The sequence below is a fragment of the Urocampus carinirostris genome, chromosome 5 (assembly GCF_059441175.1).
Source record: "Urocampus carinirostris isolate Australia breed hairy pipefish chromosome 5, RoL_Ucar_1.0, whole genome shotgun sequence".
In the NCBI taxonomy this organism is placed as follows: Eukaryota; Metazoa; Chordata; class Actinopteri; order Syngnathiformes; family Syngnathidae; genus Urocampus; species Urocampus carinirostris.
Window position 1 is genome coordinate 37064506 of NC_142353.1, and position 23893 is coordinate 37088398.

A 23893-nucleotide genomic window follows, 5' to 3' on the forward strand; every position below is an offset into this window, starting at 1 on the left:
CAGCAAAACTATAATACACAAATATGAGCAATACTATAATACACAAATATGACTACAGGAATACTACAAGATAACGACAAAAGTAACCATCAAATATAGTGCTCAAAACTAAAATACTGTAGAACATACTGTACTACAGAAAATGCCACTACAGTAGCACTGTAATATAGGAATACTATTACAAAAATACTACAAAATACTCAAAAAATTAAACATTAAAACTAATGCTTAAAAACATAAAAGTTTCATGATATGGAATATAATGGTCATTAAAACTGAAATATATAAATATACTTAAAGGGACAGTGTGTATTAGTTAGCATCTCTTAGCAAAAAAAAAATACTTTATTAAAAAAAAAATCATATAACTGCACGATTTTTTCTAAATACTCGTAGGTCGAGAAATTCATATTACATGAGCCTCACCTCAAGAAATCAGTTGTGTTTCTCGGCCATCTTGTTGCTGTGGATACCAGAAAAAAACATCCACAAAAAAAATCACGAAAGTCGGTGCAAAAAAAAAAAGAAAAAATATGCAGTTTAGTCACTCAGAATCTCCGTAGTTTGTGTTCTTCTTTGTGGGTTGCACCACAAAACACAGTGACCTCTAGTGGTCAAATAACACACACTAACCCTTGAAAATAAGAAACAAAAAGACTCGTTCCAAACGGTTTTTAATGATAAAAAGATGTATTTATTTTTTTTAAACATGTGCAAACAACGAAGCCATATTTGGCACCTATCTTTTCTTGTAAACAACCGCAGTAAAATAGAAAACTGTGAAAAGAATGATGGGATATGAAAAACAATGATATATTGATGACATCGTTTCCACGGTTATGATAGTGGTTAGAAAAGGAGCACAGTGAAGCAGGAATCGTAACATAATATTTTGCATGGTTTCATGTAAACAAACTCAACAATATGATATGTAGAGCGCTCGTCTTGGGATCAAGAGGTCACAGGTTCGATTCCCGGCTCATCCTGTTATATGTCGAAGTGTCCCTGGGCAAGACACTGAATCCCTAATGCCCCCGATAAGCAGGTAGCTGCCTTGCATGGCTGACACTGCTATTGGTGTGTGAGTGTGTGTGTGAATGGGTAAGTGTGAAGCACATTGTAAAGCGCTTTGGGAGGTCTTCGTTGACTTGAAAAGCGCTACATAAATGTAGACCATTTACATATATTATTTTTGTAATTGACTTTTGTGTCTCTACAGTTTGCATAGGTTTGGCTTTCGTTTTCAAAAGAGAACTTTGTGAATGCATAGCAAGACAGCACAGAGTCATCATCTCGCTGTAGCAGAAAAGGTTTCCGTATGTAACTTTGATCACATTTATTCATCGGACACAATCAAAAATATACAGACGCTGCCCTACTTATGAACAAGATAGGTTCCGGACGATAAAATTTCCTAAAATAATATGCTCTATAAAGATAAAGTTGAGTTTAACTTACTCTTGGAAGATAAGCTTCAAGAGGTCCTCCTCCGTGGTAGAGAGTGGACGAAAAAAAAGCGATCCAACCTTTTTCTCAACCGCATCAAGCTTTCTTATTCCACTTTCGTCTCTCCTTTACACTTTACACCACCCATATTGAATGGATGCACGAGATATTGAACAATAAAAATGTCAAAGTTCTTAGCACGCTAGCGATACAGTATAGAATGTTTACACACGAATTAGGAAGACGAAGCGGATTTCTTCTTTGGGGTGGATGCTGGGTGACCTCTCACAGCGCCACACCCTGGTAGCAGGGGAAAATAGCACCGCAGTAATGTCCTGTACTCGGAAAAAGGTGCACACAATACAAAATTTAACTTACAGCAATGTGCGAATATTTTTCGACATCCCGAATTTTTTTTTTGTATCTATCGTTTTTCAGAAGTCGAATGGTCGTAAGTAGGGGAGCGTCTGTATTCGTAATTTATGCATGAATGCAGCGTTTCTCAACCGGTTAGGATACATAGGTGGGTGGTCAACCTGTGGGTCGCAGGCATTTGCCTGGGTACAAAATTGCTGGGAAAATAATCACACAAAGAATGGTAAGAGACAGAATGAGCACGCCAGAGAAGGCCATAATTGCATAATGGAAATTTCAGTTGGGTTTTATGTAACGATGTCATGATTACCGAGGTGAATCACCTGTGCCCGCTCCTTTGGCGCCAACTGTCTCGGACTCTGATTGGCTCCCTGTCCCTCTATAAACCCACTCCTATCTGTCCCCGTTTGTCAGTCCGTCTGGGAACCTCAGTTAACACTAGGCAAGCCTTTTTTGACCCTGACTCCTGTTTTTTGCTCCTGTCTGTCCCTCGGCTTCGACCCGTTTTTGATCCTGACCACGTCTACTCTCTTTTCCTGGCTTACGACTCTCTTCCGACCATAAATGATTGTTTTTAAACACTTTATAGATCAAATATGAGTGAGCTGTATGCTACTGCTAGCATCTTCTCTCCTTCTCATGTACAAATAAATGTTTACATTTGGCACAATTACTTTGGAATGTTCCAATATTTATTTCTATTATTTTTATTGTAAGTTAAAAAAAATATTTAAGATGTTACTATGTCAACAAGATGAGTTGGAAGACTAAACTTTTGCTAGTAGGCTAGCTTGCTACCAAGGGAATTCGTTGATTTGGCACATTTAAGTGACAAAAAATGCAAGGCTTGGTGAACTGCTACAAAAGGAAGATATATTTTAGCATTCATTTTAAAGGGACAGTGTATTTCATTTAGCGCCACCCAGTGGTAAAAAATGATTTTCATATCAATTGTTAAATACATGAACTAACATATAAACAAGCCTTTTTTAAAATACTTGTAGGTGGATTTTTGTTTATTTTGAATGAGATGAGGCTCTCCGAGAGGGGGCTGACATGATTGGCCGCCATTTTGCTAAGGAAACCTCCAAAAATCAGAAACCTGTCTGTTTTTTTCTTTATCTTTCTTTTTTTCTGGCCTCTTTTTCCATTTTCTTCTTTTTTTGCTTTTATTATTTTGTCCAGGTTTTAATTGACCCTTTTCCTTTCCTTTTTATTCCATTTTTTCTAAATATCTCTCCTTTTTCTTTTCTCTTCTCTAAATTTCATGTTTCTCTTCTACTTTTTACTGTTTCCTTTCCTATTTTAGTCTTCCTTTTTTTTTCTTTATTTTCCAATAATGAGAAGAAAAATTTGAATTTGATCACTTCTTACCTATACTATAGTTGTTGTTCCTTCTTGCGCTTTGTGGCACTTGTTTTTAGTTGCACGACACAATGCATTGACATCTAGTGGTCAAATATTACACACTGTCCCTTTAACGATCATTCAGCGTTCTAAAATATTTTAATTTCCTCCTACAATTTCTGCATTTTACTTTTTCATTTTATCATGCTACGTTATATTGTTGAACAGTATAATAAAAGGCGATATGTTATGTTAAAATAGGATTTCCAATTCGAAAACAATTGTTAGCATGTTGCTACTGGCCTGCTAACAAGCAAATAATAAGCCTTTAGCATTCACCGAAGAATATTTTCACGCTCTACCAGCCGTCCACCTCAACGATAAACGGTTCGGTGACGGCGATACGTCCGCTGTTGACGACGAGGCACTCGGCATACGGCAGGTTCCTGTCGTTGGTGTCTTGGAGCTCGATGGTGTGCACCACAGACTGTCAAATGACAGCGTGGCGCTTTTAAAATCCAGATTATTATCGCTATGATATAGACTCTTTGCACGTGACCTCACGCAACACTCTCAGGAATATGAGCACCATGACGGACGGCAAAGGCACCTGATAGACGGCAGTTGAATATAGTATAGAATAGAATAGAATATGCCTTTATTGTCATTGTTACAACATGGGATATATTATAACAACGAAATTGGACGACTCCAGTTCCACATTTTACAGTGAGGATAATGAAACCAAGAGATAAAGGAACAAAGAACATGTTTTAACTGTCTTTGTTGTCTTTGTTGTAAATAGGCTCTGCTTCCTCCGGAGGGGGGGTGATGAGGGGGGTGAGGGACAAACAGAAATGGTGGATCGAACTGGATGTTTGATCTTACAGGGCACACAGTCCAGTGTATTTTCCCGAATTGCTCAGTCCACGTATTGAATGGATTTGGGGAGTACAGTCCATAAACATGCCCGATTAAAGTCGCCGGCGACGATAAAAGCTCCATTGGGGTGTGCAAGCTGCTGTTTATTGATAGCAGCGGGCAGGAGATTTAGCGCTATGCTAACGTTAGCATAAGCAGCAAGCACAATGACCACAGTTAGCTCTCCTGGTAGATAGGTGGATTGGCCGGTCCAAATTGTCCCTAGGTGTGAATGACCGAGCGAGTTGTATGTCCCTGTGTGCCCTGCGATTGGTTGGCAACCAGTTCAGGGTGTCCCCTGCCCACTGCCCGATGATTGCTGGAATGGGCTCCAGCACCCCCGCGACCCTACTGAGTATAAGCGGTGCAGCTGATGAAATGAGATAAGTTTGCCCGCGTCCCTGCGTCCTAGGCGCATCATTTTTGCTGGGGACTCATCGTCTCAAATCAACGTGCATCCCTGGGACGCAACTATTTTGACACAAAATTGTCATTATTACCCGATTACATTTTTTTAAACAAAGATTTACCGCACTCCAAACTTTTCGTCAGGCAGATCCGGCAGATGTTGTTTTGGTCTCGCGGTTCGAGTTTTCGTCCGCACGCCGATCTCGAGTTGTGTGGTGAAAAGTCCGTCTCTTTTTAGAGAACCGGCATTTTCGGCTCAACTCATTCAAGTCAGCCGGCTTTTAATCGGCTCACTTGCTTTGATGCATTATATTACGAATTATTATGTTGTATAAAGAAGTTAAGAAAAAAAGGAAGTATAAAAGGAGAAAATGAAAAAAAGACAGGTTTGTGATTATCCCTTTAATCGGTATATTACCAACAATAATTTGATGCAGAAAATGAATGAATAATTTGATGATTAAAACTGAATGAATATATAGATTTTTATTATATATTTGACACCGATTTACAATTTGAACCTCGATAACACTAAATTTTGGGGACCCATAGATCTCTGTTGGGACCCATAGATTTTTGAGCAGACGTGAGGCAGACTGGACGATTTGGTTAGACCTATGAATATGTCAGGAGGAAGAAGGTACGGGTCGGTAGCTAGCCCTGCAATCCTCCGTTTCTCTACGTACTGCTCTTTGTGGTTCCCGACAAGATGACCCAATGGTATTAAATAGTATACTGTAGCTGTTTTTGTCTACCGTTTACTGGCCTCACCCACGAGAGTACTGTTTACTAGGGTTTACTGCCGTCCGTCATGGTGTCGGCACATTCCGTCACCCGGTTTTGGTCACGTCTGTGCAAAGGGTCTATACGCAGCATGGCTTTTTTGAATCTACTTACCATGCCGTCCAAAACTTTTCCAAAAACGACGTGTTTCCCATCAAGCCAGGGCGCTCTGGTTGCCAAGATGAAGAACTGCGAGCCATTGGTGTCAGGGCCGGCATTAGCCATGCTCACCTATAACAAAGAAGCAGACAAATATTCTCCTAAATCAAACTTGTTTTAAAAATTGTGCCTGGTAGTCTTTTGGGGGCTCTAAAAATGATTCAGGGATGTAAGATTTGATTACAAAGCTAAAATTTATGTTTTTTCCGTTCAATATTTTTTAGTTTAACATGTTTACCCGAATATGGGAAATTTGTTTTAAGATTTCATATCTATTTTTGAAAGGAGCTAAAAGTTCTTTAAACTTCAATAGACACAAATGTGTTTTTTTTTGTTTTGTATCTTTCGTTTTTGTCGTGATCGCTAACTCGAGTCACTTGGAGCAATCACGTGGACGCCCTCTGATTGGCTAATTTTCCCTTAAGCACGCTACGCCCAGACCTCTCGGTCTGAGGATTACGTTTGTACCCTGTATGACTCTCCTGATTACCTGTTCCGTCTTGATCTGTTTACCTGATTCTGCCTGCCTCCGATCCGACCTGCTTCCGTCCCACGCTACGATCTTCTCTCCAGTCCCGGTAAACTTGACCTGCTAGACTTCCGCACTCCATTTGGCTACGTGTTCCGAAGGTACCTTCCCGGCTCCGCTGCTGACGTCCGACAGCCATCGCGTCTCCCGCTAGCCCTGTACGCTTCCCTAAATAAAGAACTGTAACGAACGCTCTGGGGTTTCCTGTTCTGTTCTTTCTGACAGTTTTGCCTTAAAGCGGGTCCTTGACTTATTTGTCGATTAAGGTAAAATACCATCGGATGTGTAAAGCAAATAAGCCTAGCGCAAAAATGACTTCCACCTTCTTTGTTTCAAATACCTCACTTTGGAATGGATGGAACGACTGTGTCCTCTTTTGTACAGTTCCGGGACGTACCATAATGAAATCTGATAACGTGAATTTTGAATGTAATTAAAACATCCAAGGCAACGTATTAATAAAATAATGTTCTCACCGTACGTAATTATGTGGATTGGAGCGACATTCTCAAGTACAGAACATTACGCTAATTTCTCACTTCTTTGCCTTTCTAGGAAGTTTAGCAACTTCAAACACCGTCATCTGATCCTGGTGGTCTCAGATATCTGAGACCACGCCCAAAGAGGCATGATCTGGTCAAGCGTCCCATATAAAATGAGTAGCTGATCAATAGCTCGTCCCCTTTTCTCCTATCTGACTGAGCATTCTACCTGAAATGTTCTTTTTGTGCTAGTAAGTTCCAGACTTTCCGCGGTCGAAAACTCTGTGTTAATAAATTGTGTGTTGATTTCAATCGGCCTGGTTCATTAAATCAATATTCTTGGGATAAGTAATTCATATCAGAACTCGAACTCCATTAATTACATAGTTTAAGTTGATCAGTGTAGGGAATTCTAGCATCCATAAGTTTGTTACTAAGAAGATTTAATGGGAGGCCAGTTCCTTGTTTGGACTCACTGTTGTTATCGCTATTGGCCAATCATATTGGTGTTCTTTGATCCCACAGCCTTTATGGCTGATCTGTTTTTGTAACTTTAAAGAATTAAGGGAAGATAAAGGGGAAGGGAAAATAAGGATCTGCTTCTGACTACCCCTTTTCGAACATGTTTTGTGACATTATTTTGTTGTTGACTCATTGAGCTTGCTCTGTCCACTCCACGCATCGGCCCGGTATTGCAGTACCTCCGGGAACGGTGCTTTCGCAATGATCGCAACAAGGCTTTAGGGCTAGGACCCTAGCTTAGCCTTTTGGTTGAGAGTAAGTGTCCCGGCTCCTAGGCTTTGTAGCGTATAATGAACTGACCGATAACGGATAATGGATAATGAATAACGAAGATAGAACAATAACCCTTAAAAAACCCAAACCCCCCCCCCTGTTTTTATTTTAATGTTCGAAATAAAATTTTCATTCATTCATTCATTCAATAAAAAGGGGTGGCTCGGAGGAAAGTTTTATGAAGGGATGCAATTTTTCTTATCTGGGGACTCTCCTCCTGGTCCTCCTTCCTAGCCAAAAATCCGTTGAGGTCTTCTGGCCTTATTTTGAGTGTCTACTAAAGTTTTTACTTAACACAAATCTTAAATTAAAGCTATTACATATCCAGTAATACATACCCATCCCGCTGAGATGTGCTTTAGTTTGAAGTTCTCGTCAGCAAACGTTGTTCCGTAGATGCTGTGACCTAAAACACCACAAGCATATAGCTTAGCATTAGCATCACACTGCCACTTAGTTGATATCTGACGACTCTTTTTCCATTATCAAAAGTGTAGCGTAGCTTGTGTTTACAATGTAAATATGAACTCATGTAGAACTTGCATGTAAACATGAGTTAGCATGTAGCCCATAAACATGAGTTAGCACGTAGCCCGTAAACATGAGTTAGCATGTAGCTTACTTTTTAACATAGTGCTTTTACCTCCAGTTCCGTCTCCGGCTGTAAAGTCTCCTCCTTGGATCATGAAGTCTTTGATGACACGGTGGAACTTTGTACCTTTGTACCCGTAGCCTTTCTACCAAAATAATAAAGAGAATAAAGGGACAGTGTGTAATATTCAGTACCTCCTAGTGGTATAAAAAAACTTTTATTCAGGAAAAAAAAAAGAAAAAAAAACATTGTTTTGAATACTAGGCAAAAATACCTGATCTATTATACTAATTTATAAAAAAAATCATAGGTTGAAAATGTTGTATTTCTTTTACATAGTGGAATCCCTACCTAAGGTCGCCGCCATATTTGTCTGGCAACTTGCTGCAACGCTGTGCTCATTTGCACTGATTTTTGTTCATATTAGACAATACAGTGTCTTATAGTGGGTTAATATTACACACTGGGGCTTTAAGCTTTACCAAAATCAATGAAATTGGGTCCAGGGTCTTACCTCTCCAGTTGCCAAGGCAACAAAGTTATTGACAGTGAGCGGGACCACCTCCCCGAAGAGGCCTATGACGATGCGGCCCACTTCGTGACCGGCTATCGTGATGTCGAAAAATACCTGCGTACAAACGCACACACTGGTTCTCAAGCAAAGGAACACTACAGTGAAAATATATAATCTTGTTTTTTTATGTTTGAGAGAAAAAAAATATTATGTTTGTGCAATGCTTGCTCAGTCGAAAAACATTCGCTGACCACAATTGCGAAACATTGGATGCAACGGGAATCGAACCTGGGTTGCGGGGTAGAGAGTGTTGAATCTTTATCACTAGAGCGCCACTGATATAGATGGCACGCGAAAAAGCATTGGATTTGATCTCATTATCACACTATTTTTATTCACGGTACCAGAGACAAATGTTAAAATAATAGAACAGATAGTCGTCCTGCAAAGCAGAAAGAGGGAAACTATTTGGTGAAGAAAGATGAGTAAGACATTAAATAAATAGATTAAAAAGTTTGTAAATTTAATGTTGGTATCGTGTTCATAGTTTACGTTGTCAACCAGCTCAGTAGCCTAGATGGTAGTGTGCCCGCTTTGAGACTGGGAGGTCGCTGGTTCGCGCCTCGGCCGAGTCATACCTAATTGGTAAAATGGCGGCGCCCTCTGTTGGCTGCGGCTGCATCGGCTCGCTACAACGGGTCAGGTGTATCAACATTTCGTTCTGTGTACATTGTTACAAAGAATGACAATACAAAGGAAATTATTATTATTATTATTATTATTAACAAGTGATTTTAAACAAGCACATATTCAACAACGTTTGTCACTTACAATGCTTAGTTTGAGCTATGAAAAAGCGACAACATTTATACCGATTTCTAGTAAAAAATTAGGTGTGCATGTGATACTTGAATAAACACGGTATGATGTTTTATTTATTTATTTATGTATATACATTATTTATTTATTTTTTCAATCATATCCAGCACGTAAGTCATACTTGCTAGATTATAAATATGTCACTGAGCATGTTGTCATTATCGCATTATCGAGTTTTTCCCCACTTACGACCATTCGACTTACGAAAAACGGTAGATACGATCATTTTTTTCGGGATGTCGAAAAATATCCGGACATTGCTCTAAGTTAGATTTTGTATTGTGTGCACCTTTTTCCGAGTACAGGACAGTACTGTAGTGCTTCTTTCTGCCTCTACCTGCATGTGGCGCTGTGAGCGGTCACCAAGCATCCACCCCGAAGAGGAAATCCGCTTCCTCTTCCTACTTTGTGTGTAAACATTCTATACTGTATCTCCAGCCCGCTAAGAACTTAGACATTTTTATTGTTTAATATCTCATGCATCCATTCAATATGGTTAGTGTCAAGAAGAGGCGAATAAGAAAGCGTGATGCGGTTGAGAAAATGGTTGGAATGCTTTTTTTGGCCACTTTCTACCACGGAGGAGGAAGTAGCATCACTAGTAACTCTTGAAGCCCATCTTCCAAAAGTAAGTTAAACTTTACTTTATTTATCTTTATAGAGCATATTATTTTATGAAATGTTTATTTTTAGTGCAAAACAATACGTTACTTATACAAGCCTTAAACATACTTATATAAACCGTAAACATATAAAATATAGCACTGAAGCAACTTACAAATTCAACTTACGATCTTGTTCATAAGTATTAGTATTACTGTTTAATCAGCAGCACATCATATTCGTCCACATAATCTAATGAAGCATTTATTTGCTGTATTCATAAGAATGTATCCTTTTATAGCAGTGCATATATTAGCCTTATCTTATACAACCTTGACAATACAGCTGTGTGCGGTTTTAATCTCCCTACATCATACCTGTCAAGCTGTACATTTTAGCCGTACAAAGTAGGTTTATTATGCATTTTAAGACGTGTACCACGTACAAGAAAATCTGCACGGAAAAACGCATATTTGTCAATCATGGGTACCATACGGTATACACCGACTATCACCAAACGGCAAATCAATGAAGTCAAACGAGTTCGCCACGGTAGCCTCTATCTTGGTATCGTTTTTTTTCGTTGCAAACGAAGCGAGCGGTTTGATGTTACTGTGCGCATGCATCTGCCGCCTCGGATTTCATGTGGTATTTATGTAGTGAAAGGAAGTCCGTCTCTTTTTAGAGAACCGGCTTTTTCGGCTCAACTCATTAAAGAGAGCCGGCTCGCAAACGGCTCAGTTGCTTTGATGCATTATATTACGAATTATTATGTTGTATAAAGAAGTTAGGAAAAAAGGAAATATAAAAGGAGAAAATGAAAAAAAAAAGACAGGTTTGTAGTTATCCCTTTAATCAGTATATTACCAACAATAATTGAATGCAGAAAATGAATTAATAATTTGAAAAAGAAAATGTATTATTCTTACTTACTTCATTTTTACTTCACCTCTTGCACATCTGTTCTCCTCTGCACTATCATACTGCAGTGTTATTGTTATTGTATAATGACTTGTTTACCTGACTGCCCATTTTGCACATCTGGTTAGCTGCTCCTCTTGCACTCTTTGCACTACTGTATAATACTATACATAGCTATAAATTATTTAGCATATTATCAGTACTTCAATACTCTAACTCAGTACAACATTTTATTTATATCTGTACATTCAAGAAAACTGTGCGGGTCAGATGTATCGACATTTCGTTCTGTATACACGTGTACAAAAATGACAATAAAGTATATCTGAATCTGAAATCTTTGAACTTTTTTTTAAATAAACCTCATTCATGTTGAGCAACTCGGAATCTCACAACAAAATGTTAATTAAAAATATATATGTGATATAACGAAACACATGTACAATATACCGTATTTTCCGCACTATAAGGCGCACCTAAAAGTCTTAATTTTTTTCAAAAGCTGACCATGCGCCTTATAACACAGTGCGCCTTATATATGGCTCAATATTAAATTCGCAAGGTCTCGCAACTTACTCAACAGCCGCCGACTCGATTTTACCCCGAACGTGGAGTAGTCCGCGGTGTATGCTGGGATTTATATACCGGCGTTTCATTAGCTAACCAATGTGTCAATCATCATTTGAATCGATCACTATTGGCTGAAGTTATTCGGAGCCTCGGATTGGCTAGATGGCCAAAACAAACCCTGCAATCGGCCGAGTTTAGCAATGGCGTAGAAAGTCCGCGGTGTATGCTGGGACTTTTATACCGGCGTTTCATTGGCTAACCAATGTGTCAATCATCCGTTAAATCGATCGCTATTGGCTGAAGTTATTCGGAGCCTCGGATTGGCTAAAGGGCCAAAACAAACCCTGTAATTGGCCGAAAAAGATGTGTCAATCATCCGTTAAATCGATCGCTATTGGCTGAAGTTATTCGGAGCCTCGGATTGGCTAGATGGCCAAAACAAACCCTGCAATCGGCCGAGTTTAGCAATGGCGTAGCAAGCTTGCTAAAGTACGCCATAAAGAAACATGTTTCATTAGTCTGTATTTGTAAATATTCTACTCTCCTGGATTTACTTCACTCACGGTTGTAAGAAGACCATGATTGCGTATCATTATTGAACGTGAGAACTTAGGTGAGTTATGCGGCTTTATATTTTCCCGGTATCTTGTTTTAGAACGATCCTGATGTTGCTGTGATGAGTTGAGTGAATTAAACTCAATTCCAAGTGTTTATTGTCGTATGCACAGTAAAGTTGTGAGCGAAAAAGAAAATAGAAACATAGAAACGTTTGGCATTTCTTGAATCCCAAGACTTCAACCTTCCGAATGATATTTGAAATGACGCATTTAAGTGACATCGTACGGACACCGCATCCGAATGTGTCTACGACACGTATTTGCTTCTTTGCAAGCTTTGGGAATGTTAAGGGGGTAATCAGTTTGACTGAATCATCTGACTGTTTTGTCGACGTTCCCATTGTAGCGCCTTATAGTCCGGTGCGCCTTATCTATGGAAGATATAGGACCAAAAACTATTTTTTGGGGGTGCGCCCTATATTGCGGAAAATACGGTAACATGTTAAACTACATAAATAAACACGTTTAAAAAAAATATTATTTTGTTTTTTTAAGGGAAAATACAACAATTTGTAAGGGAATGGAGCCCTGGAGCGCGACAGGTATGTTAATTACAAGGAGTCTCAAAGGGCTGCACGGACTGTATTCCAAAATTAATATCTATTTTCTTGTGACGTAAGCAGCACCCTAGATAACGGTTGTTATCGCGATAACAAGTCATTACAAGAGAAGGCGGGAAAGCCCGCAGGCACACGTGTGCAGCTGTGCGCGTGCACGAGATATGAAAAACACGCGCGCGCACGTACCGAGCAGGCTTAACCCAAATGCTAACAGCGGCACCGCGATGCTAACACGTACCTTCTCGGTCACTTTGGGTCCCCCGACGGCGCTGCTCGAAGCCGCAGCCGAGTGGAGGCATGCGGCTTCTAGCAGCAGTAGCAAGGCGGGTAGCATCAGCATCGAGCGAGGCTCCATTTGGTTCCGCGGAGGAGGAATCACTGCTGCGGCGCTCAGCTGTGAGGGAGACTGGGGAAGAGAGCGTCATCCGCGGACACGTCATCACAGAGATCCCCCCCCCCCTCGTTACCAGTGAAATGGAAGTGCCGCCCACTTAAGGTAAATAGAAAGTTGACACTAAGGTGGAAAGTGAAACGTTTATTGACTTCAAAACGATTAAAAATGACTGAAATATATTTAATATAAACCCCTCAGTGTTACTTCAGCGTTGTTTCATGCAGACAACGTAAACAGCACACGTATAAGTACGAAGTTAGTCAGTCGTCCATCTTTTAGCTTAGCATTAGCATTAGCCTTACAATTAGGATGAAATTAGGGCTTTTTAGTATTCGAGTCAAGTCATTTTTATTTGTATAGCCATTAATAGCAAAGAGTCTCAAAGGGCTGCACAGGTTATTACACAGACTATTTTTCAGACTATTATTACATCATCCCCTGATCTGGAACCAACATGAGGGCAAGGAAAAACTCAAAAAACCTCAACGAAAATGAAGAAACCTTGAGAAGGGACCGCAGATGTGGCATGCCCCTTTCAGGATTACCAGACAGCAAAGGATGTTGCAATCACAAATAATACAGAGATATTGTCCACGAAAAGTATAGGTTATTCATATGCTATAGAGTAGAAGTGTGTTTTAAGCTTAGATTTAAACATTTAAATTCATTATTAAATTAAACGTCTGGCTAGCTGTAGTGACAATTAAGTTTGCCCAATGTATCTAATAAGAAATTGTGTTGTCCTTAAAATGAAACTAATAGTCTCTCTATTAAGCATTGTGTTAACAATGCCCAACTGAGTTTAAAGAGCCTCTATATTTTTTGCCCCGAAGGCGCCCATCTGCTTTTATGTTGCTTTTGGCAATCCTACCCGGGACACGCAACACATTAAGAAGAGGGAAAAGGGTGAAGAGTGATGTCATGCTCCTCCCGGTGGGTTTTTGTAAGTGTAGCATGAAAATGGTGAAAGTAAGAAAAGGACTGTTTAAAATACAATCCAAACGCCAACCCTTACCCCCAAAAGGATAAAAGAAGAAGAGTTGATTCATTAAGAAATGCACATACTTGCACGCACCACCAGTAATGGTTATACAAATAAACATGACTTGACTCCTATCCGGGACACGCAACACATTCAGAAGAGGGACGATGTCGGTACCCATTTACACAAGTCCAAATATTCATAATGAATCGAAATGTATTTGCACTTTTCAGGCAAAATTTTTGAGACTCAAGGTTTTGGATAAAAACATTAAATGTACATTGAGAAAATCAAATACTCCCCTTTTCCCCCTCCCAACAACCCTGAATGCTAAATACACAGACAAAACAAATGTAATACGGTAACTCATTGATGTTTTTGTCCCTGTTTTGGCCTACGGTATGAGGGTTCAGATTGCACACGTTTTGAAAAATCCATCATTGACCCATCAGTAGCCTAGATGGTAGTGTGCCCGCTTTGAGACTGGGAGGTCGCTGGTTCGCGCCTCGGCCGAGTCATACCTAATTGGTAAAATGGCGGCGCCCTCTGTTGGCTGCGGCTGCATCGGCTCGCTACAACGGGTCAGGTGTATCGACATTTCGTTCTGTGTACATTGTTACAAAGAATGACAATACAAAGGAAATTATTAATTATTATTATAAACAAATATGGCTGGAGCTGCAAAAGATTTAAAAGCCTTGTATAAATAATTTTTCAAATAAAAAGATAAGGGGGATTCATGATGCTGTCCCCCGCTGTTAAACTTTGTCTTTTAATATTTTGTATTTGTTCAAAATGTTTTTTAACTCATTGGAAAATTTAAGGAATGCTTTTTCTCCTATAAAAAAACCATCAAAAAGAACATATATTTTCCTCCATCTTTTCAAACATTACTGAAAAAGCTCTAGGGTAGTAAGGCAGAGCTAAAAAGACACACTTGGCTCTAGAGCCACATGTTGCTGAACTATGTCGTAAAGGTCCCAGAAATATCAATATGTTTTTTTTTTCAATTCCCAAAATAAAGCAAAAACTGAGTTTGGCTGAAACCATTACTCTTTTTAAATAATACATTTAAATGATACCCTCCAAAAAGAAGTCAATATATATACATAGTATACATCCATCCATTATCTACATTGCTTATCCTCAGTAGGGTCACGGGGGTGCTGGAGCCCATCCCAGCTATCTTCGGGCAGTGGGCAGGGGACACCCTCAACTGGTTGCTAGCCGGTCGCAGGGCACACAGGGACAGACAATTCGCTCGCTCATTCACACCTAGGGACAATTTGGACCGGCCAATTAACCTGACATGCATGTTTTTGGAATGTGGGAGGAAACCCGAGTCCTCGGAGGAAACCAGCGCAAACACGGGGAGTATATGCAAACTCCACACTGGAAGGTTCGATCTCATGACCTCAGAACTGTGCCACTGCCCCGCCGTGCTGCCCCATATATATATATATATAGATATCTATATATAGATATCTATATATATATATATATATATATATATATATATATATATATATATATATATATCATCTCATTAGCTGCACCGCTTATCCTCAGTAGGGTCGCGGGGGTGCTGGAGCCCATCCCAGCAATTTTTTTTTGAAAGGTCGGGTATAAGCTGACCCGTATTACGATTTTTTTTTTTATGTGTATGAAATGCATAAATTGTGACATTTGTGTATTGGTCAATACATCCGCAAAGTGTTTAATTTAGATTCAACACAAACATCAATCGTTTACTATCAAAGACCCCCCAAAAATATGCAAATATTTAGATGCTGAATTTCCGAGGATTTGGTTGATTTTGATTATAAAAGCCTTTAAAATGATGATTCATTTTTAGAAATAATTTATTTTTTATCATCGATTAGTTCTTTATTCATCGATTAGTTGTTGCACCTCGAGTTGAGACATTCCTACACACTACGGTTAATCTGGTTTTCTTGCAGCTAACCATAAATTAGCATTAACATTAATTATGTCATAAGAAATGGACACCCTTACATGGTTGTCATAAATATTTATTATAGAGTTCATCAGGGAGGGAGTAAATGAATGTGTGAGTGCACGACTTGTGTAAATATTGTTAAGCCTCTTTGAGAATTGTTTTTATATAAATCTAATCAAAATGTAATCTGATCTATTTATTTAAACCTATTTTTAAAAATATATATTTTAAAATCTAATCTAAATCTAAATATCTCCTCTAAATCTAAATATCTAATCTAAATCTGATTTAATCTAATCTAAGTCTAGTCAAATCTTAATTCTTATCTAATCTTAATCTAGTCCAAATCTAAATATGAATTCTAATCTAATCTTAATTATAATCTTAATTCTAATCTGTCTTTGGAATGTGGGTGAAAACCGGAGTGCCCGGAGGAAACCCACACAAGCACGGGGAGAACATGCAAACTCCACACGGGAAGGTTCGATCTCATGACCTGTGCCGCACACGTGCTAACAACTGTGTCGCAGTGCTGCCCCCTATTCCATTTAATGTAATCTAAATTCAAACTACTTTATAAATCCCAAATTGTGTGTGTGTATGTGGCTTATAAATTTCGAAATGGCCGAACCGATTTTCATGTAAATTTACACGGTAGTACTTTTTTAGGCCTCTGTGAGTGTCTTCAGCTAGGTTTCGTGTCAAGACAGCTCCACTAAATACCAACAAATCCTATAAACATCTGCTTTTTTTACTCTATAGCATATGAATAACCTCTACATTTCGTGGACAATATCTCTGTATTATTTGTGATTGCAACATCCTTTGCTGTCTGGTCATCCTGAAAGGGGGATGCCACATGTGCGGTCCCTTCTCAAGGTTTCTTCATTTTCCTCATGTTGAGGTTTTTGAGTTTTTCCTTGCCATCATGATGGTTCCAGATCAGGGGATGATGTAATAATAGTCTGAAAAATAGTCTGTGTAATAACCTGTGCAGCCCTTTGAGACTTTTTGTAATTAAGGGCTATACAGTGGAACCTCGGTTCTCGACCATAATCCGTTCCAGAACCCTGTTTGAAAACCGATTTGTTCAATCACCGAAAATTGTTTTTTCCATTAAAAGTGATGTAAATCATTTTTAATCCGTTCCAACACCCTGAATGTTTACCATGAACGTAAACATGAAGCTAACCCAGGCTAATCGTACGTTCGCGTTAGCGTAATCTTCCGTACGAAAGATACGCTAACATGAACGTGTAAAAATAAAAAAATCTGGTCGTTAACACGTCATTTAGCACCCGGGTCTCCACAACAAGTGGCTAGCGCTTCATTGGAAATGGGGCTCCGTTACAACACCCTGAATGTTTTACGTAAACAAAGCTAACCCAGGCTAATCGTACGTTCGCGTTATCGTAATCTTCCGTACGAAAGATTACGCTAACATGAACGTGTAAAAATATACAAAGGGTAAAGAAAAGAATTATGAATAGGATTTCTTACCTTTGTGGTGCTCAGCAGAAGCCATGCTGTATGTATAGCAAGATCGGAAACTCGCACACCTTCTTCATATTTTGCTATTATTTCTTTCTTAAATGCAATAGTTGTACGCACTACTCTTCTTTTTTCACCTGTAGCAACTTTGCTGCTTGCACTGACCTTCTTCGGAGGCATAATTAGGGGCTAAAACACTTGGTACACCTATATTAAAAGCGAAAGCAAAACAAACACGTCCGCACGTGATAACAGTTCTTCACAAGGGGTGGGGGCAATCTACACGATCTACACCCGTACGCCGCTCAGCATCGCACCCTAGCATACCGGGGTTGAACTCCGATTATTTGACCCAACAGCGAAGCAAGAATTTCTCTAAATCTTTGGTCGAGAACCGATTTGTTCGAACTGAGAGGCGTTCGAAAACCGAGGTTCCACTGTACAAACAAAAATGACTTGACTTGGCTTTTGTGTAGAAGCGGTTTTAGAGCTGCATCTGGTCATATGCTCTTTGACACTCAACAGAGCACAGCCCCGACAACCTCCCCCAAGTATAATGCCCTGCAACTCCAAGCCCGGTTACGCAGGTCCGATATACTTGTCGAATACGTACATTCACTGAGCACTCGTCTTTGCGTAAAATGAATCAAGAGTATTGCTTTTCAATCAAAAGTGTTGCCTTCAGGACTTAATCTTTGTTTAACCAATAGAGTTGTTTATAGAAAGGCTAAATCATGTTTCAACAGAGCGAATACAGTTTGAGGAGCCCATCACATTTGAGGAAAGCTTGCATGAGTTGAAGGTTGGAAGTCATTTCTATTTTTTTTTACATAGTGCATTCAAGGGAAGCAAAGCTGCAAAAGAGAATAAAAGTCCCTGATGAATATCTGTCAATGCACATGAATTATAATAGTGAGCCTGCGGTGACCTTAACACACACACTTTGTGTGCGTGAGTGTGTAGTTTTATCGGCCTCCTGTCAAAGCGACCCGTCCATTCGTCTTTTCTCGCCGCCGTCCGCTGAATTAATTAAGCAGGAATGTAAATGTTTTAATTGAATGTCAAACAGGACCTTAACCGCACACACCCCCCGCACAAACCCACTTACACTCTTATTCATAGCTAAGTGACGAGAGCACACACACACATTTAAATTAGGCCGGTTGATTTGCTTTAACGTTAATTGTATAATTTCTCAGTTGGTTTTGTTAATTTATAACCACTCTGGATAGTACTGGTTTGTATGGTTACCAGTAGCAGGAGAAGCCTCCTCATCTGGCTCAGATACAGCACTTTCATCATCTGCTCGCCGTTTTTCGGCGTAAAGCGTCATGCCGCTCAGCAGGACCTCGGCATTGACGTGCACCGGGCCGTGACAATAGTGATACTCGATCCTAAATCACTGGGGAAAAAGGATTTTGTTACAGAAATTTGAAAATCACTTTGTACAATATGCATTTCACAACTTTATTGCGATGATATTACATTTTTTGGTGACGTATTAAAGGCTCAAAAGGCTCGCTTAACCACGAGGGCCGTAAGGGCCCAGTTTCCTGTGGTGCTTCTTGGGCAAGTACAGCCTGGTGACGCCCATCCCCTTTTGCATTGGTAACATTGTTGGTCTGTTACTTAAGCTTTGTAGTTGTTATTTTCCTTCATGGTGGTACATTACTTGTCTTGTTACTTATTGTCTGTTTTTTGTGATTTGTTGCGTATGATAGTGTGTTGCAGAACTAGTGATACATTTTTGGTGTTTTTTTTTCTCTTTGAGGTCATCAGGTTAGGGATAATTATATTAGCTGTTTCCTGTTTTAAATCGCTTATTATGCAAGGTTCGTACAGGTGCTTGAAATGCTTGAAAATGGTTGAATTTTAATGTTGTCAAGGATTGAAAAGTGCTGGAGTTTTGCTGAAATTCTTGCCATGTTCCTCAAAAAGTCTACTCAAAAATGACGCTGACACTTCTCTCTGCCGTTGCATTTCTTCTTCCTTCGTGATTGACAGCAGCTGGCATTAGTTTGTATGGCATTGTCTTATGAAGTGGCATCACCCCCTACGGGTCATGCCCAACAGGACAGGTGCATGCTACACCTAAACAGGGCAATATGAAATGTCTATTAATGCAAGATTACAAGTAAATGTAAATGGTCTGCATTTATATAGCGCTTTTCAAGTCAATGAAGAACTCCCAAAGCTTTATAATGTGCTTCACACTTTTCCCTTTTACACACTAACTAACCGATAGCAGTGTCAGCCATGCAAGGCAACTATCTGCTATCGGGGGCATTAGGGATTCAGTGTCTTGCCCAAGGACACATATAAGACAGAGGAGCCAGGAATCAAACCTCTTGATCCCAAGACGAGCCCTTTACCTCCTGAGCCAATGCCGCCCTAAACTAGGCTTCTTCGTTTTCTTCATATTGAGGTTTTTGAGTTTTTCTTGCCTTCATGTAGGTTTTAGATCAGGGGATGGTGTAATAATAGTCTGTAGTTTGCAATAGTCTGTGGCTTGTGCAGCCCTTGGAGACTCTTTGTGATTAAGGGCTATACAAATAAACATAACTTGACTTGACCAATTATGGACATTTCTTATGGGCCTTCAAAAAATTAGGGTAGCGATTCCCAGTTGTAAATTTTCATGAGAAGAACTCCCTGCAACTGAAAATGTAAGCTACATACTACTGTCATTTTTACTCAACACTTACATGGAAAGATCTGGAAACTTTGTCTTGTGCTTTCAAGACTTTCAATTTTGGCTTTGTTAGCCGAGTTTAGACATTTCTATTGTGCTGTTTAGTGGTGAAAAAATTATTATAAAACACTGTTGTTTTGAATTGCCAATAATAGATGAGCTATTATATGAACGTGCATTGTTTTTCTATTTTACATAAGCAGTGTCTGAAACTCATGACAAAAAGTTACCGGACACCATTTTTCACAACTTGAAACAAAATAAGATGACTAATTACCAAAAAAACATTGTTTCAAGGTATTAAGGATTGATAATCAGACTTTATAACAGAAGAACACTTTACAATTAAGTTTATTAAAAATGTACTTATAACATTCATTGTATGTATATGACATCGCTGTTTTCCATCTGCCATCAGTATGTACCTGTACTTACTCATCTTCATTCATGCAATGTTTGCGTTGCGTCGTCTGCTACAAGCCACGTGAACTCCTCTTTCGACGATGCTTTTAATGTACGTTTTACGTTTTGCAGTGTCATACATTTTGTTAGCTTCTTTTGAATATTTCTTCTTGGGCTGAGGTTTTGGCCTGATTCCTAACCACTTATCCATTTTCTTGTGTTCTCCGTGCGTCTACTTTGGAAAATTATATGCAAATGACCTTATAACGCTCGGGAAAGTTCGGAAGCAAGTTATTCGATGCAGGCTTCTGATTGGCTGCCGAGTATGCAAAAGGCCAAATGAAACGAAATTCCGACATTTCCAAACCGAAGGAAAATTTTCAAATCGTAATGAACCAAATGTTTGATTTGAAAAAAACAAAACATATTTTAAAAACTTTTTTATTTTTATTTTTTTTTCTTGAAAAAAATGTCGGCCAATCGGGCGGAGTTGTTTTCTTAGTTGTACACCCGACGTAAAGATGCACACCCCGGGGGTCCGGGCAGACGTTATTTCAGACACTGACATAAGTCTCACCTAGAGGGAGCTGACATGATTGTCCTCCATCTTGCCGTTACAGCTACCCCAGAAACAAAAAACCTTGTAATAGGCTGTGATGAAAAAATTGGTGCAGGGAAATATTGCTTTAAATTATATTTATGTAATTCAGAATCTAATTTGGTTGTTACTGATTCGGCCAGCAGGTAGATCTCACTGTATTCAGTCAGGGAATATCTACATTGATTTGGATGTTGTCAGTCTCTGTAGCAGGGTTGACTAGGGTTACTTTAACTGGATTACTTTCAATTACTTTTGGATGACTCCAATACCAAATATGCTAATAAAAGACGAAAGATTACGCTAACATGAATGTGTACAATTTTTTAAAAGTATAAAGAAAATAATTATGAATAGGATTTCTTACCTTTGTGGTGGTCAGCAGAAGGCGCAGCCAAGATCAGACACTCGCACACCTTCATATTTTGCTATTATTTCTTTCTTAATTGCAATAGTTTTACGCAGGGTTGGGTAGGGTTACTTTAACTTGATTACTTTCAATTACTTTTGGATTACTCCAATACCAAATATGCTAATAAAAGACAAAATAAACTAAATATGAATAAAATTACTAAAGTTTGTGCAGGCTTGGGGAGTAACGGAATACACGGAACAGCAAAAATGATGTTGGCAAGTTTGGATTTATTTTCATTTTGTTTCTGTCGCATCTTATGTTAGTTTTGCCAGAGATCAAAGCCAGGAGAGAAAGCTCACCACGTGTTGTGAGTCATAATTTTATTCATATTTAGTTTCCTTTGTCTTTTATTAGCATATTTGGTATTGGAGTAATCCAAAAGTAATTGAAAGTAATTAGGTTAAAGTAACCCTACCCAACCCTGCTCTGTAGTTTGTATTCTTCCTTGTGCTACCACTCATTCTGGTTGCACTGCAGCAATACCTAGTGGTCAAATATTACACAGTGTCCCTTTAATTCTACATTACTTATGTAGTGTTTTTGGGGGACAGTTTATCATTAAAGGATTATTAACTTGGAAATATATGGCAGGCCTGTTGATTTATTTATTAGCTTAATTGGTTTTCTTCATTTTGTCAAGCCTTAAGTATGCTATGTTGTTTTTTATGATTTACTGGAGTTGTTTTTATACGTAATGGGACTTGGTTCCACCTTTTCATTTCATGCTTTGTTTTTATTCCCATTTTTCGGCATGGAGAACTTTTATTTCCAGTTGATGCGTCCACACGGGGGTTAAAGTTGACCCGCAGATGGTAGCGCCGTGTGTACGTCTGTGTGCGTTTGCTTGTTAATAAGTTGTTTTTGTGTGCAAATAATTAGCTTTCCTTGTAGAAAATGATGAATTTGGGCAGTTAATTCATCGATCGGCCGATGCGCTGGGCTGTGGAAAAGTCATTAATCAATGCGTGAAAAGAGCTAATTCTCTTCTCGCCGCTTCCTCCGAGACAACACAAAAACAACAGAACGCACACCTCATGCGCACACACTTTACCCCGCTGCAGGAATTTTCTTCCCCGATCATATTTGAAATGTTGAACTCGTTTTTTGGCTCTTTCGTGAAAAACAAAACGGCGGACAATTTATTAAAAACGTCACCAGGAGAAATACCTTCTTTTGAAATAACGATGGTATTTTGTAAAAAGTACACAATATTGTCTTTGGTGAATTGTGGGACATTTGTTTTTATTACAAGGACTAAAGATACACTATTACATTACATTAGCTTCTTAGAAATGTATGCTACTTCTGTACCACGGACCGGTTTAATGGCGGACTATCTTTACTTGGCCCAGCCCACTAATAAGATTAGAAATAATGTCAATGATAATAATTATGGGGCAAAATTCATGGTGTAATCACTGGACCAGTAGGGATTTAGATAACGAGATCAAATCTAATGTTTTTTTCTATGTTATCACTCTATTTTTACGATGTTTTTTTGGGTGGGGCTGAACTCTTTCCCATAATACTCCAATACAACGTTGTACAATGTGGCACCGTGAGTCAAAATAGTGCGATGATGAGATGGCATGTAATGCCTTTTCCTTTGTTATCTACAATCCTAGTTGCCTAGTGGTTAGATTTCGGCGCTGTCGTTGCCGCAGTCTGGGTTCAATTTCCATTGTATCCAATGCTGAGCAAATGAGGTCAGTGATATTTGTCGACTGATCAATCATTGCTTAATTACGGGGATGTACCTCAGTAAATGGCGCATCCAAACTTTTGAGGGTCTTTTTGGGGGTGGAAAAAAATGTGTGTTTGCAAAATTGGAAAAAATTAGGCCTTTTTTTTTTTTACTTTTTTGTGCAGCCCAGTACCAAACGACCCACGGCCTGGTACCGGACCACGGGCCAGTTGTTGCAACCACTGGTTTACAGGATATTTCTATTTTGTAATTGTGACATGAATTATTGCTGTTTTCTGCCTGGCTTTAGTTATCATGCTAGTTGTGTCCTCATGTACATTTTAAACTATTAACAGACGTGAGGTTACCTTAAAGTTCTGGTTCCTGCAGGATTGTTTTCATAACAATGACATGATGTGAAAAGGGTGGGTTACTTGTCTTTGTTTTTCTTTTCAGATGCGATTTGACCGAATGAACGGAATGTGGCATCCCTCAGGGAAACGTGCCGAGACCACTTACAAATATTGACTACTCTATCAGCATTCAAAACAATCAACTACTCAGACTGTTTTGTTAATCAAAAAATGTTTAAAGGTAGTCGTTTAAAACGACTAGCTAAGAGCTAGCCGGGGGCAACCCAAGCTTGGCCCACGCTTTCCCAGCCGCTAGCCAGCATGGTTGTAAAAAGTGCAAAAATGTCTTTTGGGCCGGCGAGAGTTCACGCAGAGACGCTGGCGTGTTTGTGTTTTTGTTCCTTATCAATCCAGAGCCGCT

At 39.2% G+C, this 23893-nt stretch overlaps 2 protein-coding genes across 2 annotated transcripts in view; one reads left to right on the forward strand and one right to left on the reverse strand.

The window, feature by feature from the left end:
• Window positions 1-655: 655 nt before the first annotated feature.
• ppic (peptidylprolyl isomerase C) lies at window positions 656-12907 on the reverse strand. The gene is made up of 6 exons (XM_088336668.1): window positions 12740-12907; window positions 8352-8465; window positions 7889-7982; window positions 7584-7651; window positions 5395-5511; window positions 656-3655 (listed from the first exon to the last, which is right to left on the reverse strand). The coding sequence occupies exons 1-6, from the start codon at window positions 12854-12856 to the stop codon at window positions 3527-3529; spliced, it is 639 nt and encodes a 212-aa protein (XP_088192794.1). The 5' UTR covers window positions 12857-12907; the 3' UTR covers window positions 656-3526.
• prdm6 (PR domain containing 6) overlaps window positions 12649-23893 on the forward strand; it is a 67837-nt gene continuing 56592 nt past the window's right edge. The window contains exon 1 of the mRNA XM_088336664.1: window positions 12649-12997. The gene's annotated coding sequence lies outside the window, so the exon portion shown is untranslated. The remainder of the gene's footprint in view (window positions 12998-23893) is intronic.